Raw genomic sequence first — 23,181 nt, forward strand, 5'->3', positions numbered from 1 at the left:
GTAGCGTGATTACAACAGACAGACAGACAGACAGACAGACAGACAGACGGACAGACGGACATCGTTATATCGTCTTAGAATTTCTCCCTGATCAAGAATATATATACTTTATATAGTCGGAAATCGATATTTCGATGCGTTACAAACGGAATGACAAACTTATTATACCCCCGTCACCATTCTATGGTGGTGGGTATAATAATGTTTACAAAATACACTTCTTTTATCCAAAAAAAACAAAGCTTTTTTATATTTCTCAGTGCAAAATGGGAGCAGTGCCCCCATTTGTTCCAACCCATATATTGAGGCTCTCAAACACATTTAGCTGTATCCGTTTTTACCATCGGATAGAGCACTAAAAGATCTATCTTTCACATATAAATCTGGAACCCCATCTTTGGCCACAGTGGTCACTTTTCTCTCTGTTTCGTATATGCAACATTACTCCGATTCTGAAGATTTCTGGCAAAAGGTTTTAATTCCAATCGAAAGCTATCGTTTCAGTTCATCTTTGGTTAAAATTTGCCAATTTCTACGGAGGATTATAGCAAAAAAAAAATTTATTCGTATATAACTCATTTTTTCACATATAGGTGGCGCTGAAACGAATTTTCATATACGGATTTATTTTCCCTTACATCAAGTACAGATGGTATGCAAATATGGAAATGACACCGGCTTACAGACGTAAAAAATTGAGAGATCTGACTATATCTAATAATATCAAAGTATATATAATTATATGTGCTCAGATATGGTTTTAGATCTACGGAGATATGTTATGTATAGTTTCATATATGATTAGATCTGATTCAATATCTCATTATATATGTTGTTATATCTAATTCTATCAGTCATATGTGGTAAGATCTTTATATATGACATCTTATCTAATTATACATACTATATATAGCTCCATATCTAATTATGCACTCATAGAAAAAAAACTGCTGTTTTAGCAGTTTGTTTGCTAAAACGGCAAACACTCTGTTATTTTGGAACAGTAGATATACTGCTGAAGTCAGTAGTTTGCTGAAATTTTCTGCTGATCCGAATAAAATTATAAATTAATTTCAGTCTATTTGAAAGTAGAATTACTGCTGCAGTAAGCAAAAATAGTCAAATGGAACACATTAAATAACTTTAAAAATAAAAACACTTGGGAACAAGTCGCCTTATTTAATAATTGACCCACACGGAGATCGGGTTTTTTTTTCTGGCAAGTATATATTGAATTAGGTTCTGTATTTTGACCACATAATAACAATCTAATAACCATCTGTCATTGGTGTACAAAAATTGCACCACGGTGGCTGCAATGGTTAGCATGCCCGCCTTGCATACACAAGGTCGTGGGTTCGATTCCTGCTTCGACCGAACACCAAAAAGTATTTCAGCGGTGGATTATCCCACCTCAGTAATGCTGGTGACATTTCTGAGGGTTTCAAAGCTTCTCTACGTGGTTTCACTGCAATGTGGAACGCCGTTCGGACTCGGCTATAAAAAGGAGGTCCCTTGTCATTGAGCTTAACATGGAATCGGGCAGCACTCAGTGATAAGAGAGAAGTTCACCAATGTGGTATCACAATGGACTGAATAGTCTAAGTGAGCCTGATACATCGGGCTGCCACCTAACCTAACCTAACCATCCCTATAAAAATAGACAAACTTTATTTCATCCATTTGTAAATTGATCTCACATGTAGATCAAAAGCCTTTGATGTTAGCACCTTTTGTATTTATTTTCGTAGTTTATTATGATTGTAAATCTTGTAATGAATTAATAAAATCTCAATATAATCTGCCCTTTCATTTAATATTGGAATTTGGTTAGGGTTATAATAAAGAACATCGAGGGCGGTTACACCGACAAACCAAACAATTAATATGAGATTGCGACAACCAATGCAAAGTTGATCCAACATACTACCACGCAGTTATAATTGGCAAATGTTAGTTGTGCTGACTGATATCATTGATAGTTGATGGAACCACCTGCTTTCGGTTTACAATTAATTCGGTTGAGGCAACGAATTTGTTTTCTGGGTGTAAATATATATTGCCGTTCTATAAAGACCCTTTTTAATTTCTCGTGCAAAACCAAACTCTGCAAAAGAACAACGGTTTGGTTGCTTGTGTGGCACATAATTATTAAAAATAAACGTTGTCCAGGGGGGTTACTCTGTATTGCGATGCGTAAGAAAAATTGTCGCGAATCGAGTAATTGGTACTCAGTAATTCGTTTTCGTATCTACCTTGCGCATCTAGTTTTCGCAAATCTGGCATCACCGCACTCTATAATGCGAAAGCGTATGTCAAACTCGTTCGTTGATCGCAAAAATCGTGCGCAAACAAAATAGCAATCGCAAAGTAACAAATATGTAAGTAAGCACAATTAAATTTTTATATTTGTATCTAAATTGTTTATTGTTTTAGGGAAAAACAAAAAAAGTTACAGACACAGCAACGTCAGTTCCAAACTTTGGTAGACTTTATGGTCTCTTCCGCAGTTACCTCAAATTGTATGTGCTTGGGACAAAGTATTCGTTCAATCACCTCGCAAACTTCTTTTAAGCAGCGCGACATAGATTGCTCTGATAGTCCTAAAAGATGGTCTTGGCCGATTTGTAGATAACCACCTTGTCCAAGCAATTTCAAAGCAGCGGCCACTTTTATTGGAGTTGGAATGGCGGTGGATTTATTTGGAACGACGAGGTCGTCTTTAATAGCGTTTAATACATACATAAACGCATCTTTATTAAGACGAAATCTATAAAAATGAAATATTCGAAAACGTTTGTCACATAATTTGAGTTTCCATTTTCTTACCCGTGGTCACTTAGGGAGAGTATATTTGACCGATCTCGCAAAATTCTTCTTGTAATTCGTTCATGTTAATTTTCTTCAAACCATAACGCTATCGAATCCATAATTATTACTTTTTTGTTATAAACGATTAGCAAGTTTTAAAAGAACACGCACCGAACGGAAGATTGTTTAAAATGTTTTTTTTTACAATTTTTTGACATTTCTTTTTATCATTTTCGTTATTGTTTACATTGTGCAGCCAGCGTTGTCATATTTTCGCTTTATTTTGCTAAAGCGTTGCCATATTTTCAGTTTACTTTGCGAAAGCGTTTGCGCAAGTGATACAGAGTACCGAATTGTACTCTTAACGCATTTAACTATCGCATCGCATTTGCTTTCGTATCGCAATACAGAGTAACCCCCCAGATCAACACCAACCAGCTCCAACCATAAAACGTAACTGGTGATACAACTTCATTTGCGAAAAAACAACTAACTCCGCAAGACCACTAACCCATCTAAACAACCGTACGTTGAGAATGAAGCACCATCACATAAAACAATTTTGCATTTTGACATAGACGCCGAGGTGGAAATGAGCCTCATTTGTCAAGCTGATTTTCCGTTAAAAATTGTGTTTGTCATTTAAGAAATTTGCCATTCCTTTCGTAGCCATTTAGGTAATGCACATATTGTTTTAATAATTTTTAGATTGGAAAATTACTATTATACTCGAATGTAGTCATTTAGGTAATGCACATATTGTTTTAATAATTTTTAGATTGGAAAATTACTATTATACTCGAATGTATGGGAGCAACCGTTATCATGCTCGCCTTGCATTCAAAGGGTTATGGATTCAATCCCAGTTTCGACCAAACACCATAAAATTTTGCAACGGTAGATTACTCCCTTTGTAATGTTGGTGATACTTCTGAGTGTTTCAAAGCTTCTCTAAAATTCTCAGCGCAATGCAAATGATGTTCAGACTCGGCTATAAAAAGGAGATTCCTTGTCTTTGAGCTAAACATGGAATTGGCCAGCAATCAATGATAAGAGAGAAGTTCGCCGCTTGCGGTATCACAATGGACTAGGTAGTCTAAGGGCGTTTTCGATTCGCAAAAAATATGTTGCCTTGGTGTTACACTACTTTTTCCCTAATTGACATTTCGCCCAAATGATAGTGTAATTCTAAAGTTATTGTTAATTTATAATATTGTGAGGTATAAAGGATCCAAAATCTACGACAGTGTCCTTGATATGTTGCAATCAATTTCGAGAATGTTGCACCTTTTTTTCCAATCGAAATCGCCATAAGTGAGCCTGAAACAACGGGCTGCCACTATAGCAAATCCAAAATATATGTATCACAATTGGCAAAGTTCACCTTAAATCTGAGTACTAAACCATTACAACCTTGCTATTTTAGAGAAATAATGCCAACTAAATATGACCTAAGGGAATAATATATGCGTTTAGTAGGAATTACTAAAAGTACCTATTTTTTTATGTATTTTCATCTCCTGAATTCGAAAATAGAGGTTAAAGTTTTTCTTATGGGACAGTTTTTGAGATATCCTTATAGTTTTAGTTTTTCGTCCTTTTTTCTCTGCTGCTTGCCCTAGAGGAAAGCCAAGGGGAAAAATCGGCCGCCATGGTGGACTACGGAGATAAGTAATATGAAGAAATCCTGCAGTAAGCTCTTTAACAAAGCAAAGTCCACAAGAGCTCCGGAGGGACACTTACAAGATGAATCTGAGAGCATATAAACAAGAACTGAGAAGGTCTCAACAAAACTCTTGGGATGATTACTGCAGCAGTATTGAGAATACGTCAGAGGCAGAGACTGCCGCAAATCTCTCAACGAGATGGTTGAGCAGTACAATGTTCAACTAATATGGGTGTCTGACCATAGGAACATACCGGGGAACTGCGAAACAGATGTGTTAGCAAGGCTACACATCTTACATATTCCAGTGGAACTAGAATCTTTTGGTATGCCTCTGGCCACCTGCAAGCACTTACTGCGTGAGGAGGCTGTTATGATGGCCAATATTCGATGGGATAATTGCAAGGGTTGTAACGACACCAAGCAAATATGGCCCCATTTAAACTTAAACCGCACACTAGATATGCTAGTGTTCTCAAGGCGTCAGATAGCACTCCTGATATCTGCTATAACAATGACTATTGTATAAGCCGTCATGATGTGGAGGAAAAGGAATCAATTAAACACCTCTTGTGTGAGTGTCCTGCTTTTTGTGTAAGGCGTAAGCGAATTTTAGGAGTATATAGCTTTAGATTACTGGCGGACCTGGAAAACGTTAACTTAAGCAGTTTGTTAATGTTTTTGGAGCAATCTGGTTGGTTCGACAAAAGTAAATAATAGAGAAGGTTCAGTGGTTAAGACTAGAAGTGTCCATATGTAATAGGTACTTTTAGTTAAATGTGGTATCACAATGGACTGAATAGTCTAAATGAGCCTGAAATTTAATCGGGCTGCTACTTTAGCCTAACCTAACCTAACCTAAGTTCCAATAACGATATAATCGGACATTTCTAGCCCGAGATATGATTTGTCTATTGAAAAAAAGGACGAATTCAGGAGATGAAAATACATAAAAAAAGCCACTTCTCATCAAATGTATGTTTTAGTGTAAACTATTGTAATTACTAATTGTTTTTTACTTCTTTTCATTACAGATTGTCTTAACATTGTTATGTTTTATCCGCGTGTATAAGGCCAAAGAAGAAAAACAAACGAAAATAAATCCTGGACAACACTCCAACTCAACATCCAATAGCTCTTTAATTGACTTCGATGGAATTCAATTTAATTCACACTTTTACTAAATGTAGAAGTTAGAAGTTAAATGACTTACGGGTTTTATTTCAAAATGTCGTTAAAAAACGACAAATTTTGTTGCTGGGACATCAAACATTTGTAGTTGTGTAAAAATTTCAACTATTTCAACTAACGCAGTTTGCTATTTCAGCAGCGATGTTTGTCAAAAACTTTTAGCAAACACGTTTGCTTATTCAGCAGCATTTGTTTGCTATTTTAACTGTAAAAAAATTTGCTGTTTCAACTAACGAATGTTCGTTGAAACAACTACATTCTACTGCTGTCGCTTTTCAGCAAACAAAAACTGCTGTTTTAGCCAACATTTTTGCTGTTATGAATAACATTTTGGTTGTATGTATCAAATTAAATTGTGAACCAGGGGGCTAATCACGGCATTCGATATCGAGAACTTTTGATCGAAATCTAAATTTTTCGGATCACGGCAGTCGATATCGAGTTTTTTTGATCGACAATTTTTTCGATTGGTAAATTGCAATCGTAAAACATTTTTCACTTGCTTTTTTACATTGTTTTCGCCATATAGGAATAGTAAATATATTAGTTTTAGTTCGAATTGTTGCTAGTTTGTAGTAAATTTACATACAATGAACATATTTTTAATATTTAGGACCAATGCAACTCCAATAAAAGTTAAACAAAAATTGGTCATAGTCGAGTTCGCAGCGAGCTTTCTAGCTTGGCAAAGAACCATATATAAAGCGCACATGCTAGATCGATATCCCAGAGATTGTGATCGACCAAATACCGTACCATTCCGTGACAACATAACGCTTCTGGACCACCTTGTAAGAATAGTGAATTATGAAGGCTCCCACTCGCAAAAAGTTTTAAGACGGCAGACAATTGTAAAGTGATAAAATTGACGTTGACATTAGAGGTGTGCACGTGACACGAAATTGTCGTGACTCACGAAAATTTTCGTGACTCACGCGTGAGTCGTGAGTCACGCTCATGGCACCGGCGTGAGTGTGCGTGAGCGTGATTAACAAACCAAAATGTCGTGCGTGAGCGTGAGTCACGAAAATATTATCTTCGTGAGTGTGCGTGAGTAAAGATTTACGCTCACGAAAATAATCCTGCTCACCAACAAAAAACGCTTAAGAGTTAAATTCATTTACAATTTTAGTGACACCTGGGATGTTAAGAGTGTAATAATGCTCTCGATTTTAATAATGCTCATGTTTTCAGACGCGTCGCTAAGGTAAATAACTCAAAAAATTGTTCGTGAGTTACGACATTTTTCGTGAGTCATGATATTTTTCGTGAGTCACGGTATTTTTCGTGAGTCACGACATTTTCGTGAGTGAGTGTGCGTGAATACAAATTTTCTTTTCGTGAGTGTGCGTGAGCGTGAGTCCTACCAAACAATATCGTGCGTGAGTGTGCGTGAGTAAGATTTTTCCGTCGTGAGTGTGCGTGAGCGTGAGTAAAATATTACTCACGTGCACACCTCTAGTTGACATGCCACCAAAAATTATTTTCCATTTGAACGCCTCCTTCGTCAGCCGAAATCGTCCATTGAGCCTACAAAAGGTGACTTTCTAACAGTGCACACCATTTCAAACCCATGTACTACAACAATAACAATGTGCACTTTTATTCCTTATTTGTCGCCGAATTATTTTATATTCATCTCATCCTCCAATTAGGAAGGAATTCGGAGGAATGTAAAAAGAGATATGGGTCCATAAGATATAATGCAATACAATTTACTTTTTACTTTGAAACCTCCAAAAACATGTTTTTTTCTACATTCTATTTTGTGACGCTAACTTATGGCGATTTCGATTGGAAAAATAGGTGCAACATTCTCGAAATGTATGGCAAAATATGAAGGACACTATCATAAATGTTGTATCCTGTATGGCATTGCCATTGGGGAGAAAATACAATGAGGGAAAAAGTAGTACAACACCAAGGCAACATATTTTTTGTGAATCGAAAACGCCCTTAGTTTTGTCATTTCATTTTGCTCTGCTTCGTTTTTTGCTGTTGGCAACGCTTGAGAAATTGCATCAAAATTTCGATCGAATGCCGTGATCCACACTTTTAATCGTATCGACAATTTTTTCGATACGATTATGAATTCGATTTCGAATGCCGTGATTAGCCCCCAGTGCTGTTACACGGATAAAAAATATTTGTAAATGTTTGGGTGAAAAAATAATATGTTTGTTATGAGAATGTTATCGTGATATATTTGGTTACAATGATTATTTTCATCAACAAGCGATGAAAATAATCAAACAATCCTTATATGTTGTAACAGCTTTAAGAAATCTTTTTCAATATCATTGTAAAGTGTCTCATAAAATGCTTAACGTTCAGACAAAACCGTCTTTTTGTTTTAATAATATCACCCCATAACATCACCATTAGCAACGATTGTTGTTATGAAATTTGTAATATGAAACATTTGAAAAAATGTTGATATCAAATATTTGATAATGCGAGTTTGATAGTTTTATTTTTTATCCATATAAAAATTTAATATTTTCTCATTTGTCGAGGAAGATCAAGGTGTATGAGAGGCTATGAAAAGTTATGTTCATTGTATGGTTTCTATTTTTATATATTTAATATTTTATCTTTTCTACGAGGATGAAGTTGTGGTAGTTCAGGTAAAGATTAAGGAGACCGAGGAGCAATGTTAAGATTTGTAGCCGGACCATATACGAAGTTGCGATATAAGGTTGTATTACCTTATATCAAAAAGATAGATTTAAAATTGTGAGATGATTTGCCTTGTGAACCGGATATATTCCCGTGCAATTATTCATAGTTTGGTATATGGGGCTTCGCACAAACCATTCCATATAGCCTTGGTTTGAATTATTGGACACAAGAAACAATTATTGGTAAGTATATATATTATATTATATATATATATATATATATTATATATATATATATATATATATATATATATATATATATATATATATATATATATATATATATATATATATATATATATATATATATATATATATATATATATATATATATATATATATATATATATATATATATGCATATAATATATATAGATATATATATATATATATATATATATATATATATATATATATATATATATATATATATATATATATATATATATATATATATATATATATATATATATATATATATATATATATATATATATATATATATATATATATATATATATATATATAAATATAAACTAACAATTCTTCTGTACATTTATATTTTTCAGAATTTCATTCCGAGTAGCAAAAGAGAGGAATTGGGAGACTCATTCAAAAAATGGTGCGACGAGAGCAGTGTCCCAACGCCTTTGGAAATTTGAACGCCAGAATCCTTAGTGGCTATGTATACAGTGGTGTGGACAATAATACGAGGGCAGTTCGGAAACTTCTTAGCCTAGCACAAAAAGCACGGTATAAACAGAAAAAAGTTAAGTGTTTTGGAAACTTCCGTCTGTATTATGAATACATGTTAAATTTTGTTTCGATCTGGCAACTCCTTCATATAGAAACTGGTGTTCAAAAAAGAGGTATCCTCAATTTTTTTACAATACCACAAAACACAAAAATTAGAAATATTTATTTAAATATTTACATAAAAAAGGTTTATCGGGACAAGAAATTCATAATGATATGGTGAATGTGTTAGGTGAGAGTGCTCCTTCATATGCAACAGTAAAAAATTGGGTTGCTGAATTTAAACGTGGATGAACCACGCAGTGGACGTACAAAAACAGCAACAACAACAGAAATTGTAGCCAAAGTGCATGATATGGTAATAAATGATCGACGAATAAAAGTGCGTGAAATTCCTAATATCATGGGCATCTCAAATGATCGAGTCCATTTAATTTTGCATGAAGAACTACAGATGAAAAAGCTTTCCGCAAGATGGGTGCCGCATTTGTTAACAGTTGATCAAAAACGCATAAGAATGAACATTTCTCAAGCTTGTTTGGATCGTTTTAAGCGAAATAAACTGGATTTTAAGCGTCGTTTCATAACTGTTGATGAAACATGGATCCACCACTATACTCCAGAGACAAAAGAACAATCCAAACAATGGACTGAAGCTGGAGGAAGTGCCCCAAAGAAGGCAAAAACAATTCAATCGGCTGGTAAGGTTATGGCAACGGTTTTTTGGGACTTCAAAGACATTTTATTGATTGACTATCTGCAAACGGGTAAAACAATAAATTCAGAGCACTTTGCAACCTTTTGGATCGATTAAATGTACAAATTCGAGAAAAACGGCCTGGCTTACAACACAAAAAAATAATTTTTCATCAAGACAACGCACCAGCGCACAAGAGTGTTTTAACAATGGCTAAAATCAACGAATTAAAGTACGAGTTGCTTGACCACCCACCTTATTCTCCTGATTTAGCTCTAAGTGGCTTTTACCTGTTCCCAAATCTAAAAAAATTCTTGCTGGCAAGCGCCTTACCTCAAATGAAGATGCAATTACAGTTGTAAACCACTATTTTCAAGACCTTGAGGAAAACTATTTTAATCAAGGGATAGAATTGCTAGAAAAGCGTTGGACTAAGTGTATTGAAGTTTCAGGAGATTATATTGAAAAATAAAAAAAAATTGAAAAACTAGCTATTTTCTTTCATTGATAGGATAAGAAGTTTCCGAATCGCCCTCGTAGAGCCACCTGCTGTTCTATAAGTAGAATGTTTTGTTTACCTTAAACAAACAATTTTAAAAACAGCGTTTTCTATGCATTATTAGTAAGTATTCTTCTTATTATTATCCCGTTATTTTTTCTTTATTGAAGCAACAGTTCTTAATTTATCATATAAAAAATATTAAAGTCAGAAGCAATTTCTCTCATTTTTTTACGCAAAAGTGAATAAAAAGATAAACTATTATATTTATATAACTATATAACTTAATTTTAAAAAAATATTCAAAATACGTCAGAATGTGTCGAGGAAAACACTGTAGCGTGGAGAGCTGAAAATTGAAGTTGTCTTTATTTTTGGGTCTTCGAACTTGAAGACAACTTCAATCTGAATTGAATAGATTATTTTTGGTCTCATCCTACACAAAAAAAAATATCACCGAAATCTTTTCAATTAATCACATAATTGAATTTTGAAACGGATTCAATTTCCTTCCAGCATTTCAAAGTTCCATTTCATCCTCATCGCTACCACAGACTCGTAAATGTCACCATAACCATCGCGAACTGTGATGGGGCAAGCATATCAAAAAGTACAAAATGTACATGAAAGTATTTTGCCATCACTACTGTTAGAAGAGCCATTTTATTTTTTGTGAAACGCCAAGCGCAACCAGCTTGTTATATTTTATTTAAATAAAAACGAAAATAAAGTTCTGAAAACATAGATATTACGCTTAAAATTGTGAAAGGTATATGGTGAACAATTTTCGACTTTCCAAATAGAATAAAGTGATCGTTTTTCAAATATTTTTCCAGGCACGCTGTCTCCATCGAAAATAAAAAAACTGGCTGATAGACGCTGCAATATATAACTTGCTACTTAAAACTCAACATCATTATTTTATTAATGCAAAAAATTATGTTAAATGTGATGAGATAAACCGAAAAATGTTATATTTATAAGAAATTATAAATGTTTAATCAAATCAATAAACATCTACACAATCGTGTTTTACTTGACCACAATGATTCTTCTACAATTACCTTAAAATGCACGTTTTCTGAAAGTTTGCAGGGGTTCTTATTGGCGTCCTTCGAAATTGATCTAAATAGGCACCTAATAATTGCACTGATGAGAAACTTTTTCGTAGTAACTTGGCGTGGTACAACTTCTCAATAGTGACGGCGCTTTTCCGATGAGTTTTTGATGTCGTATATGATTGTTTTAGACGTAGTGGGGATTCTCAGAAGCGCCCCCAAATTCAAAAAATGTTGGCAGGGTTAATATGTTAATTGATTCAATTAATTATTTAATCAAATTCGAATAAAAACCAATTAAAAAATGATTGATATTTGTTACGTTTCCAATTAAAATATTAATTGATTCAATCAATTCGGGAACAATTTTCAATTACAAACGTGATTGAAAATTTTTCCGTTTCCAATTACACATGAGATTGATCCAATCAATTGGTCCTGATTGAAATTGAATAATTTTGAGCAATGGAAAGAGCGAAAAGAGAACAAGAGAATGGGTATTTATTCAACAATGTATGATGGAGAGATCAGTCTGTGGAAGTAACTCGTAACGAACGGTTGGGCTTTTGTTTTTCGCGTAAATTGAAAAACATGATTGGCGACATTCTGTCTGCTGCATTCAAAATGTGTGCATAAATATGTTGAACGCAACAAAAAACCATAGCAAAGGGTTGAAATAAATAAAGTGTGCAAAAACAAATTGCCACATGGTAAAGGTTTGAAAAAATATATGACAGAACGCATTTGAAATTACCTGTGTTTGTGTTTTGAGGTATTGTAAAAATGGAAAACAATCTACGTTTATTGAAGGTATGCAATTGCGAATACCGTTTTCCATTGAAGCCTGTTTACATTAAGCGGACTAAAATAATATATTTTTTATTCATTTCTTTTAGTGACCAATCAATCCCACCAACTTTATCAAATATATAAGAATAAAAGAATATGTTTGCAATCAAAAGTTGGGTACCGTATTGATCTTTTAAAATTATATATTTTTTCACTCCTAGTTTCCTTAACACCAAGAGCGGTATGGGTTTGTTGGAAGATTCACCTTGAAGTTGCGAAGTAGCGTTGGCATTAAATTGCATTTTTGTTTTACCAGCCTTTTCAGTTTGATCCCAAGTAGAGAGCAGTATATCTGATATATAAACTAATGAGCTAAATTATGTAATGGTAAAAAAGTTATTTCTTTTGGATTTAAAAATATGAAAAATATCCGAAAATTATAAAAATATGTATTTTCCATTTATATTTTTTCTATTTCCAGAATTTGCAAAGTATCATCAATATAATACCAAATATTACATTGTTTTGCCATTATTTTTGTCTTTGATTGGTTCTAATTTTAATAGACGATTTCAATGTGTGGAAATTTTGGAAAAGATTTGTTACTAAAATTAAATTACCGAGTTCCTTAATACACCTTTTTATGCTAAAAGACTACAACTGCAAAAGAAGATTATAAACATGCAACCTGGAACTTGATATCCTATGCAGGTAATGTTTAAGAAAATTAACTTTTAATTGAACATAATTAAATTCGAATTACCCCCACTTTCATGTAGCTCCGTTAGGCTTTAACTGGCAGTTAACAGAAAGAAAAATGGAAATATCTTTTCTCCGGTTAACTTTAACTGAAAAATTTTCAGCAGTTAAGTTTATAACTGGCATATGTCATATATACGCAAGATGACAAATATATAGATATCATGGTTTAAAAGTTCGTTAGCTAACGTAGCACTAACGGAGCTTCATGAAAATGGGGGTTATTCTGTTTACTTTCAGAAAAACTAATTTAGCTTACAGGCTGCTGATTTATTGGAAATCTAGGCGATATAAATAATAGAAGGAACATGCTGACATCGTTAATATGATGAGAAAGATAATGATTTATATAGTTTATTTTTTTAACCCTTTAGTTGTTATTGATCATAATTGTATGTCTAAGATGTGTTAGAACAAAACACACAAATAACAAAAACCAAATTGAATTCCTATACATTTATACGTAGACATACATATAATGTACATATGTTTGATCCAACTTTTAGTATTAAATACTCTTTTTCATTATAAAACCATAAAATAATTTTTTTACTAATTACTGTAATTTCAGTAATATTGAAAATTTGTAGATAAAATTATATATAATTAGATATCTTAACATCTAATTATATCAAATTAGATGTGGGCCAAATTTCAGATCTGGTCAGATCTAATTCCTTTAGAATCTGACCAGATCTGCGGGGTGGCAGCCCGATATTTTAGGCTTATAAGATCCACCGATTTTTACACGGGTACTTAGTCTTTCAGTTCATTGCGATACCTCAAGTGGTGAACTTGTCTCTTGTCCGATTCTATGTTAATCTCACCGACAAGGGACCTCGTTTTTGTAGCCGAGTCCACATTACGGTGAAACAAATGTTGAAAATCGACATTTTACCAAAAGTCGAGAAATCGAGGGCCGCTTTTTGTAATCTTCCAATCCAACTTTTTTTTCATAATTCGTCAAATAGACTACAGTAACAACTCTCAGATGTAGAGATAGCACTATCGATAGTTTTATTTTTTAGGGTACTATCGATATTTATTTTCCGATAGCGATACTATCGAACAAGAACGATAGCTATAAAAATACAGGCGACTCTACATACTAAAGTAGGTAAAAATAAACAAAAATTAGAAAATTCGAATTTATTCTAAAGTCTGTCTTATTCCTTTGAAAAAGATTTTTTCTAAAATATACGGCTTTGCATGAAATGGATTTCCTTTTCTTTTATTCTGTATCAGTTTTTCTTACAACAGCTACCGAGACTCTCAAGACTAAAACCTACGAATCAAATGCAGAACGTAAAATATGAGTTCCAAACGCACAAGAAAAAAGAGCAAACTTTTGTTTAATGAAAAACATTTAAAATTAATTGTTGTATCGATATTATCGATAGTTTGATTTAAAACTATCGAAAATACCGAATGGTGCGACTATCGATAGTTTTGCAGCTCTACTCAGAAGTGGACTGTCGCTTAAATTTTGACTTTATCTTTGGATTTTAATTTTTTGTGCATTATTATAATTAAACAATATCGACTAATCGGCTTTTATCGATGATGAAAGCTTCTTTCTTATTTTAAACGAACTTCAATTTCAAATTTGTCAAAAAAAAAGTAAAACCTTTTTTAAAATTGGTCTCTCCGGAACTGAATTGGCCTCTTCGGAACTGAATGATAAGATATCTGAGTGGCAAGTTTTGAGGGAACATAGCTTCTCAGATCATCGCTACATCAGTTTCAGATTGGCTGTTCGTACTTAAAATACCATATTTCCGCCAAATGTTAGGAAAGCTGATTGGGATAGGTATAGGGAATCGTTCAATATGATGATACCGGAAAAACCAGAGACAAATAAAGGGTGATTCTTTTGAGGTTAGGATTTTCATGCATTATTATTTGACAGATCACGTGGGATTTCAGACATGGTGTCAAAGAGAAAGATGCTCAGTATGCTTTGACATTTCATCATGAATAGACTTACTAACGAGCAACGCTTGCAAATCATTGAATTTTATTACCAAAATCAGTGTTCGGTTCGAAATGTGTTTATCGACAAATTTTGTTCAGCGATGAGGCTCATTTCTGGTTGAATGGCTACGTAAATAAGCAAAATTGCCGCATTTGGAGTGAAGAGCAACCAGAAGCCGTTCAAGAACTGCCCATGCATCCCGAAAAATGCACTGTTTGGTGTGGTTTGTACGCTGGTGGAATCATTGGACCGTATTTTTTCAAAGATGCTGTTGGACGCAACGTTACGGTGAATGGCGATCGCTATCGTTCGATGCTAACAAACTTTTTGTTGCCAAAAATGGAAGAACTGAACTTGGTTGACATGTGGTTTCAACAAGATGGCGCTACATGCCAAACAGGGGGCTAATCACGGCATTCGATATCGAGAACTTTTGATCGAAATCTAAATTTTTCGCATCACGGGAGTCGATATCGAGTTTTTTTGATCGACAATTTGTTCGATTGGTAAATTGCAATCGTAAAACAATTTTCACTTGTTTTTTACATTGTTTTCGCCATATAGGAATAGTAAATATATTAGTTTTAGTTCGAATTGTTGCTAGTTTGTAGTAAATTTACATATAATGAACATATTGAATATTTAGGACCAATGCAGCTCCAATAAAAGTTAAACAAAAATTGGTCATAGCCGAGTTCGGCAGCGAGCATTCTAGCTTGGCAAAGAACCATATATAAAGTGCACATGCTAGATCGATATCCAAGAGATTGTGATCAACCAAATACCGTACAATTCCGTGCCAACATAACGCTTCTGGACCACCTTGTAAGAATAGTGAATTATGAAGGCTTCCACTCGCAAAAAGTTTTAAGACGGCAGACAATTGTAAGGTGATAAAATTGACGTTGACATGTCACCAAAAATTATTTTCCATTTGAACGCCTCCTTCGTCAGCCGAAATCGTCCATTGAGCCTGCAAAAGGTGACTTTCTAACAGTGCACACCATTTCAAACCCATGTACTTACACCAATAACAATGTGCACTTTTATTCCTTATTTGTCGCCGAATTATTTTATATTCATCTCATCCTCCAATTAGGAAGGAATTCGGAGGAATGTAAAAAGAGATATGGGTCCATAAGATATAATGCAATACAATTTACTTTTTACTTTGAAACCTCCAAAAACATGTTTTTTTCTACATTCTTTTTTGTGACGCTAACTTAATTTTGTCATTTCATTTTGTTCTGCTTCGTTTTTTGCTGTTGGCAACGCTTGAGAAATTGAATCAAATTTCGATCGAATCCCGTGATCCAAACTTTTAATCGTATCGACAATTTTTTCGATACGATTATGAATTCGATATCGAATGCTGTGATTAGCCCCCAGCTCGCGATTCTATGGCCATTTTGAGGGAAAACTTCGGAGAACAATTCATCTCAAGAAATGGACCGGTAAGTTGGCCACCAAGATCATGCGATTTGACGCCTTTAGACTATTTTTTGTGGGGCTACGTCAAGTCTAAAGTCTACAGAAATAAGCCAGCAACTATTCCAGCTTTGGAAGACAACATTTCCGAAGAAATTCGGGCTATTCCGGCCGAAATGCTCGAAAAAGTTGCCCAAAATTGGACTTTCCGAATGGACCACCTAAGACGCAGCCGCGGTCAACATTTAAATGAAATTATCTTCAAAAAGTAAATGTCATGGACCAATCTAACGTTTCAAATAAAGAACCGATGAGATTTTGCAAATTTTATGCGTTTTTTTTTAAAAAAAAAGTTATCAAGCTCTTAACAAATCACCCTTTATGAGCACTGTGCAAGATATCGAACACGCAGTGGATTACTAAGGCCTTCAACATCTCACTGAAAGCTGCATGCCCTAGAGGGAAGCCAAGGGGGAAAATGCTACATCTATTGCCTTTAGACATTTTGGCCAAACAGTCAGCTGCAACAACGGCTGTGCGGTTGCGCGAGCTATCGCTGTGGTCGGAAAAAATGTACGGTCATAGTTCGGTTCTCAAAGTAATGCCTGATGTGCCTAACGTAGTGGATTACACCCTGGCAAAACCACTTTTCGAGGTGGTGGTGTACACAGACCCCGGGGAGTCCACATTACGGTCCAGTGAGGTGTGGTGTACACAGACCCCGGGGAATAAAAGATATATAGATTTCTATACTGATGGCTCCAAATTCAATGGACAAGTGGGGTTCGGAGTATATTCTAAAGATCTGGAAATTCGAATAGCGAAAAGATAACCTAATCACTGTAGTGTTTTTCAGGCTGAAATATTGGCAATAAGAGAGGTGGTGAATTGTCTGAGAAGTAATGTTCCAACAAATATTGGCATTAATATAGACTCAGACAGTCAACCTGCAATAAAATCCTTGGACTCTGTATTCCTTAACTCGAAAACGGCCATAGACTGCCGCAAATCTCTCAACGAGATGGCTGAGCAGTACAATATTCACCTAATATGGGTGCCTGGCCAAAGAAACATACCGGGGAACTGCGAAGCAGATGTGTTAGCAAGGCTAGGAACTACCTTACATATTCCAGGGGAACTAGAATCAGTTGTAATGCCTCTGGCCACCTGCAAGCTCTTACTGCGTGAGAAGGCTGTTATGATGGCCAATATTCGATGGGAAAATTGCAAGGGTTGTAACGACACCAAGCAAATATGGCCCCATTTAAACTTAAACCGCACACTAGATATGCTAGTGTTCTTGATATCTGCTATAACGGGTCGCTGCCTGATAGGCGAATTTGCAAAAACTATAGGTGCGAAGTATAATGACTATTGTATAAGCTGTCATGATGTGGAGGAAAAGGAATCAATTAAACACTTCTTGTGTGAGTGTCCTGCTTTTTGTGTAAGGCGTAAGCGAATTTTAGGAGCATATAGCTTTAGTTTACTGGCTGACCTGGAAAACGTCAACTTAAGCAGTTTGTTAATGTTTTTGGAGCAATCTGGTTGGTTCCACAAAAGTAAATAATAGAGAAGGTTCAGTGGTTAAGACTAGAAGTGCCCATATGTAATAGGTACTTTTAGTTAAATGTGGTATCACAATGGACTGAATAGTCTAAGTGAGCCTGAAATTTAATCGGGCTGCCACTTTAACCTAACCTAACCTATGGTGGTCTACGGAGTTAAGTAATATGAGGAAATCCTGCAGGAAGCTCTTTAACAAAGCAAAGTCCACCAGAGCTCCTGAGCATTGGGAAGCTTACAAGAAGAATCTGAAAGGATACAAGCGAGAACTGAGAAAGGCTCAGCATAACTCTTGGAATGTTTACTGCAGCAGTATTGAGAATACGTCCGAGGCTTCCAGACTACGGAAGGTACTAGCATCCACTAACTCCGCTCCAGGTTTCATTAAAACATCGGAGGGCAATTGGACAACGTCCAGTGAGGAGACGCTGAAGGTACTATTGGAAACTCATTTTCCAGGAGATCAGACGGTTGGACCATGTTCTGGCGGTGCTACAGTGGCTCAGCGGTCATTTCCTATCGAGGAAATTGTATCGGAATCTAGAATAAAATGGGAGTTAAATAGCTTGGGATCATTCAAATCCCCCGGAGCTGATGGAATTTACTCTTCGGAGTTACATGCAGTGACTGACAGAATCATTCCCTGGTTGTCGGCGATTTATATAGTATGTATCAACTTAGCATATATTCCAGGAAAGTGGAGGGAAACAAAAGTCGTTTTCATACCTAAAGCGGCAAAAGCCTCTCACTCGAGTGCGAAGGATTTCCGACCAATCAGCTTATCCTCATTCCTACTTAAGACTCTGGAGAGGATGATAGATATTTATCTTAGAACTAGCGTCGATTCAAGTTTGCTCTCGAAACGACAGCATGCATACTCGAAGGGCAGGTCTACTGAGACCGCATTACATGAACTAGTCAGCTCTATTGAAAGCTCACTATCTGTCAAAGAATACACAATCGTGGCGTTTCTAGACATCGAAGGGGCGTTCAATAGCATCCATCCGAGCTCGATATTAAATGGACTGGCAACTCTGAATGTTGATCCAGGTATACTTAGGTATGCAAAGGTATGTGGATTACACTCTGGCAAAACCACTTTTCGACAAAAAGTTTGAAACTCTAATTCCCAACAGTGAGGCGGGGAATAAAAGATATATAGATTTCTACACCGATGGCCAAAGATCTGGAACTTTGAATAGCGAAAAGATTACCTAATCACTGTAGTGGTTTTCAGGCTGAAATATTAGCAAGAAAAGATGTGGCGAATTGGCTGAGAAGTAATGTTCCAAAAATTGTTGACATTAATATATACTCAGACAGTCAACCTGCAATAAAATCCTTGGACTCTGTGTTCCTTTACTCGAAAACTGCCATCGACTGCCGCAAATCTCTCAACGAGATGGCTGAGCAGTACAATATTCACCCAATATGGGTGCCTGGCCATAGGAACATACCGGGGAACTGTTAAGCAGATGAGTTTGCAAGGCTAGGAACTACCTTACATATTCCAGGGGAACTAGAATCTGTTGGTATGTCTCTGGCAACCTGCAAGCTCTTACTGCGTGAGAAGGCCGTCATGATGGCAAATGTTCGATGGGAGAGTTGCAAGGGTTGTAACGACACCAAACAAATATGGCCCCATTTAAACTTGAACCGCACACTAGATATGCTAGTGTTTCAAAACGTCAGATATCCCTTCTGATATCTGCTATAACGGGTCGCTGCCTGATAGGCGAATTTGCAAAAACTATCGGTGCGAAGTATAATGACTACTGCATGAGCTGTCATGATGCGGAGGAAAAGGAATCAATTCAATATATCTTGTGATTGTCCTGCATTTTGTGTAAGGCTTAAGCAAATTTTAGGGGCATATAGCTTTAGATTACTGGCGGACCTGGAAAACGTTAACTTAAGCATTCTGTTAATGTTTTTGGAACAATCTGGTTGGTTCAAAAAAAGAAAATAACAGAGAAGGTTCAATGGCTAAAACTAGAAGTGCCCATATGTAATAGGTACTTTTAGTTAAATGTGGTATCACAATGGACTGAATAGTCTAAGTGAGCATGAAACTTAATCGGGTTGCCACTTTAACCTAACCTAACCCAACCTTTTTAAAATTTGAATGATTTCTCTGGCCAAACATTTTTAAATACTCATTTTTAATAATATATGAATTTTCATATAAACGAATCAAACTAAAATAGAAAAAAACCCATATACCTTCGAATTCGAGTGACTGCTTTAATTTCGAGTGGTTTTTCGCAAGATTTATTATATTAAAAAATTTCTCTCTTTAACTTTATCTAACTTCGAAGTACTTAAAACTGCAGATAAAAAGAAAAAGCAAAATAATATTTCATCTGCATTTCCGAGGACTCATTTAAACCTGAACTTTTTGATGATATATCAGAACTTAACAAGTCTTTTCCATGGGTTAATTATGTTTTCTACGGTTCATACTATACATTCTTGCATATTGTTAAATATATCAATGACTTCATTATTACTTTTATAATTATAAAGCTTTTTTGTTTATATTCTATGTTTAGATTTTTTATATTCTATGTCTCTTCTCACAATGTCTTACATTGTTAGTCATTACTTTAAGATACAAAATTGAGAGACATTAGATTAGGTTAGGTATACTGGCAGTGAGTATAAGGCTCACTTATACCATTCAGTCCATTGTGGTTGGAGTGATCAAAACCGGTAGACCGTTTTATTTTCATATTCTGATGATGGGGTTTGATGAAACTCCCATTCCCCAGTGGACCGGTAGAAAAGGTATTTTCAAGATCAAAACAAGCGGATTCCAGTTTTCGCATTTTCAATGTAAAATTGCCAATTTAGGCAATTACATCTGGGCATTAAAAACTGCAATGAAAGCACTTCTAAGTATGTCTAACTAACATATGTATTAAAAAGCTGTATCCATCCTTTAATAAATTATCAAACAATTTTTTTTTGTTCATTTTTCATGACAACAAAATTCGATTTTCTTTTCAATTGTACATGTTTTTATTATATCTGTCTACCGGTTTTGGAAAATAGACCGACGTTTTAAAACCGAGAAATACCGATTTTTAAAAAACCTGGTTTTTGATAACTCTAAATGTGGCACAACAGTGGTGAACTTCTCTCTTATCACTGAGTGCTACCCTACCTTAAGCCCTTTGTATGCCAGAGGAACAGCTATAGTACTTCTTGCAATCAAATTATACCTTGTAGCCATTGGAACAAATTAACTCAAAACCAAAAATATCAGATCTCGCCATGAATCAGTTTTTATGAGTAGTCTCCATTAACTTACCATTCACTTTCAGTTCCGGATGAAGCTACTTCCATTGTGGGCAAAACTTTATTCTGAATTGTCTTTGTTATCTCCTTGACCAAACTACATGGATCTGTTGGTAAATTGGGTACGTCTTTTTTCACTTTCTCCATGATCTCCGTAAATTTTTCGTTAAGGACCCCAGTTTTCTTCTTTTCTACGATCATCTCCTTTTCTGAACCAGTGGAGTCGGAGGAGCCTGATTGACGTCGAGACCTTTTCTTTGAGGACTTCTTATGCTTTTTGTGGGACTTATCACTTTTGTTCGATTTCTTGTGTTTTTTATGCTTTTTCGATTTTTTATGTTGACTGCTGGAGGAATGTTTGGGTCGCTTTTCCTCTGGACCATCATTGGAATCGTATCTGTAGAAGCAGTAAAAATGTGTATACATTAATAAACGTTTTCGAAATATAAATATGTAGCATTGATCCTGACAAAAGAAATTCCCATAATAACTAAATACTCACCCATTCTCGTCACTGGTCATGGTCATGTATCATTAAAATTTTAATCAATTACGGAATTTAAGTTTGGATCGATTTTGAAGCAAACTATCTCGTTCTGAATATAACACTCACGTAAAAAGACGGCGGATGTCAAAAAGGTTACGGCGTACAAAAAACCCTGACCCGGACGAAGATGTAAAACATGACGACGTTCAATTTTTGCTGTACACACATATGAGATTAAGGGCGCCGATTAAAAACGACACAACCTAATAAACACAAACGTTTGAAAAATGATACATTTCAACAATTTTTCAAACATTTTTTCAAAGCATTATTGTAATATTCAAGTTGAGAAATTGTTGAGAAAATCACGTTTTCAGACATTACCCTCATCAGTAAAATTCAACCCATTACCAATAATTGCTCAAGTGTTATTCTCAAATTGAAATGCATCGCTACTCAATAATTTCTCAAACAATTTTCGATGCGAGCCAAATTAAAAATTAACATAGTTACAAATACTTTTCATCCAAAATTTGTATAAATTATATCCCCACTTCAAATTGAAAGTCAAAGCCAAAATTCTATGAATTTTGTATAATTTATTTATTTTCGTCCATATAAAATATATAATACACTACAATAACAATTGAAAAATAATAATCTTATTAAACATATTAACAAATAAGGACAAAACAACAAAACTTTAAATATGTTATGCGTCGAACATATCCCATATATTGTGCACATTATAAGTTAAGTCCGAAGGCATAATCGATACTGCTGCATGTTTATGGGATCGATAACACATTTACCGATTATTTAGTCATCGCCGACAAGTCGTATCGATCCGACACACTGTAAGATTCTTTACAAACACCGACATTCCGTCTGGAATAACTGATAGTCTGTAAAGCGCATTAAACATCCCTTCCAGCATTTCAAAGTTCCATTTCATCCTCATCGCTACCACAGACTCGTAAGAGACACTGCAACAATCGTCAACTGTGATAGGGGAAGCGTATGAAAAAGTATGAAATGTACATGAAAGTATTTTGCCATCACTATTGTTAGGTTAGGTTAAAGTGGCAGCCCGATTAAGATTCAGGCTCACTTATGCGCTTTACAGACTATCAGTTATTCCGGACGGAATGTCGGTGTTTGTAAAGAATCTTACAGTGTGTCGGATCGATACGACTTGTCGGCGATGACTAAATAATCGGTAAATGTGTTATCGATCCCATAAACATGCAGCAGTATCGATTATGCCGTCGGACTTAACTTATAATGTGCACAATATATGGGATATGTTCGACACGAGCACTGTCGTCCGGAATAACTGATAGTCTGTAAAGCGCATTAGACTATTCAGTCCATTGTGATACCACATTAACTAAAAGTACCTATTACATATGGGCACTTCTAGTTTTAACCGCTGAACCTTCTTGATTATTTTTCTTTGTTGAACCAACCAGATTGTTCTAAAAACATTAGCAGACTGCTTAAGTTAACGTTTTCCAG

At 35.1% G+C, this 23,181-nt stretch overlaps 1 protein-coding gene and 2 long non-coding RNA genes across 7 annotated transcripts in view; 1 reads left to right on the top strand and 2 right to left on the bottom strand.

Moving 5' to 3' along the window:
- Positions 1 to 21,836, bottom strand: part of Prp4k (Pre-mRNA processing factor 4 kinase) — a 40,509-nt gene extending 18,673 nt beyond the window's left edge. For all 5 annotated transcript variants that reach the window (XM_075291338.1, XM_075291336.1, XM_075291337.1 and 2 more), the window contains exons 1-2: positions 21,679 to 21,836; positions 21,190 to 21,573 (exon numbers count right to left, since the gene is read on the bottom strand). In XM_075291338.1, the coding sequence (XP_075147453.1) occupies positions 21,190 to 21,573; positions 21,679 to 21,704 (410 nt within the window). In that variant the 5' untranslated portion in view covers positions 21,705 to 21,836. The remainder of the gene's footprint in view (positions 1 to 21,189; positions 21,574 to 21,678) is intronic.
- Positions 2,176 to 2,808, top strand: LOC142221591 (uncharacterized). Its single transcript, XR_012718136.1, has 2 exons — positions 2,176 to 2,381; positions 2,437 to 2,808. It is a non-coding gene; the product is annotated as an uncharacterized LOC142221591 (long non-coding RNA).
- On the bottom strand, positions 2,521 to 3,232 carry LOC142221592 (uncharacterized). The gene is made up of 2 exons (XR_012718137.1): positions 2,830 to 3,232; positions 2,521 to 2,770 (listed from the first exon to the last, which is right to left on the bottom strand). It is a non-coding gene; the product is annotated as an uncharacterized LOC142221592 (long non-coding RNA).
- Positions 21,837 to 23,181: the final 1,345 nt, after the last annotated feature.

This window comes from Haematobia irritans, chromosome 1, assembly GCF_050003625.1.
Source record: "Haematobia irritans isolate KBUSLIRL chromosome 1, ASM5000362v1, whole genome shotgun sequence".
NCBI lineage: Eukaryota > Metazoa > Arthropoda > Insecta > Diptera > Muscidae > Haematobia > Haematobia irritans.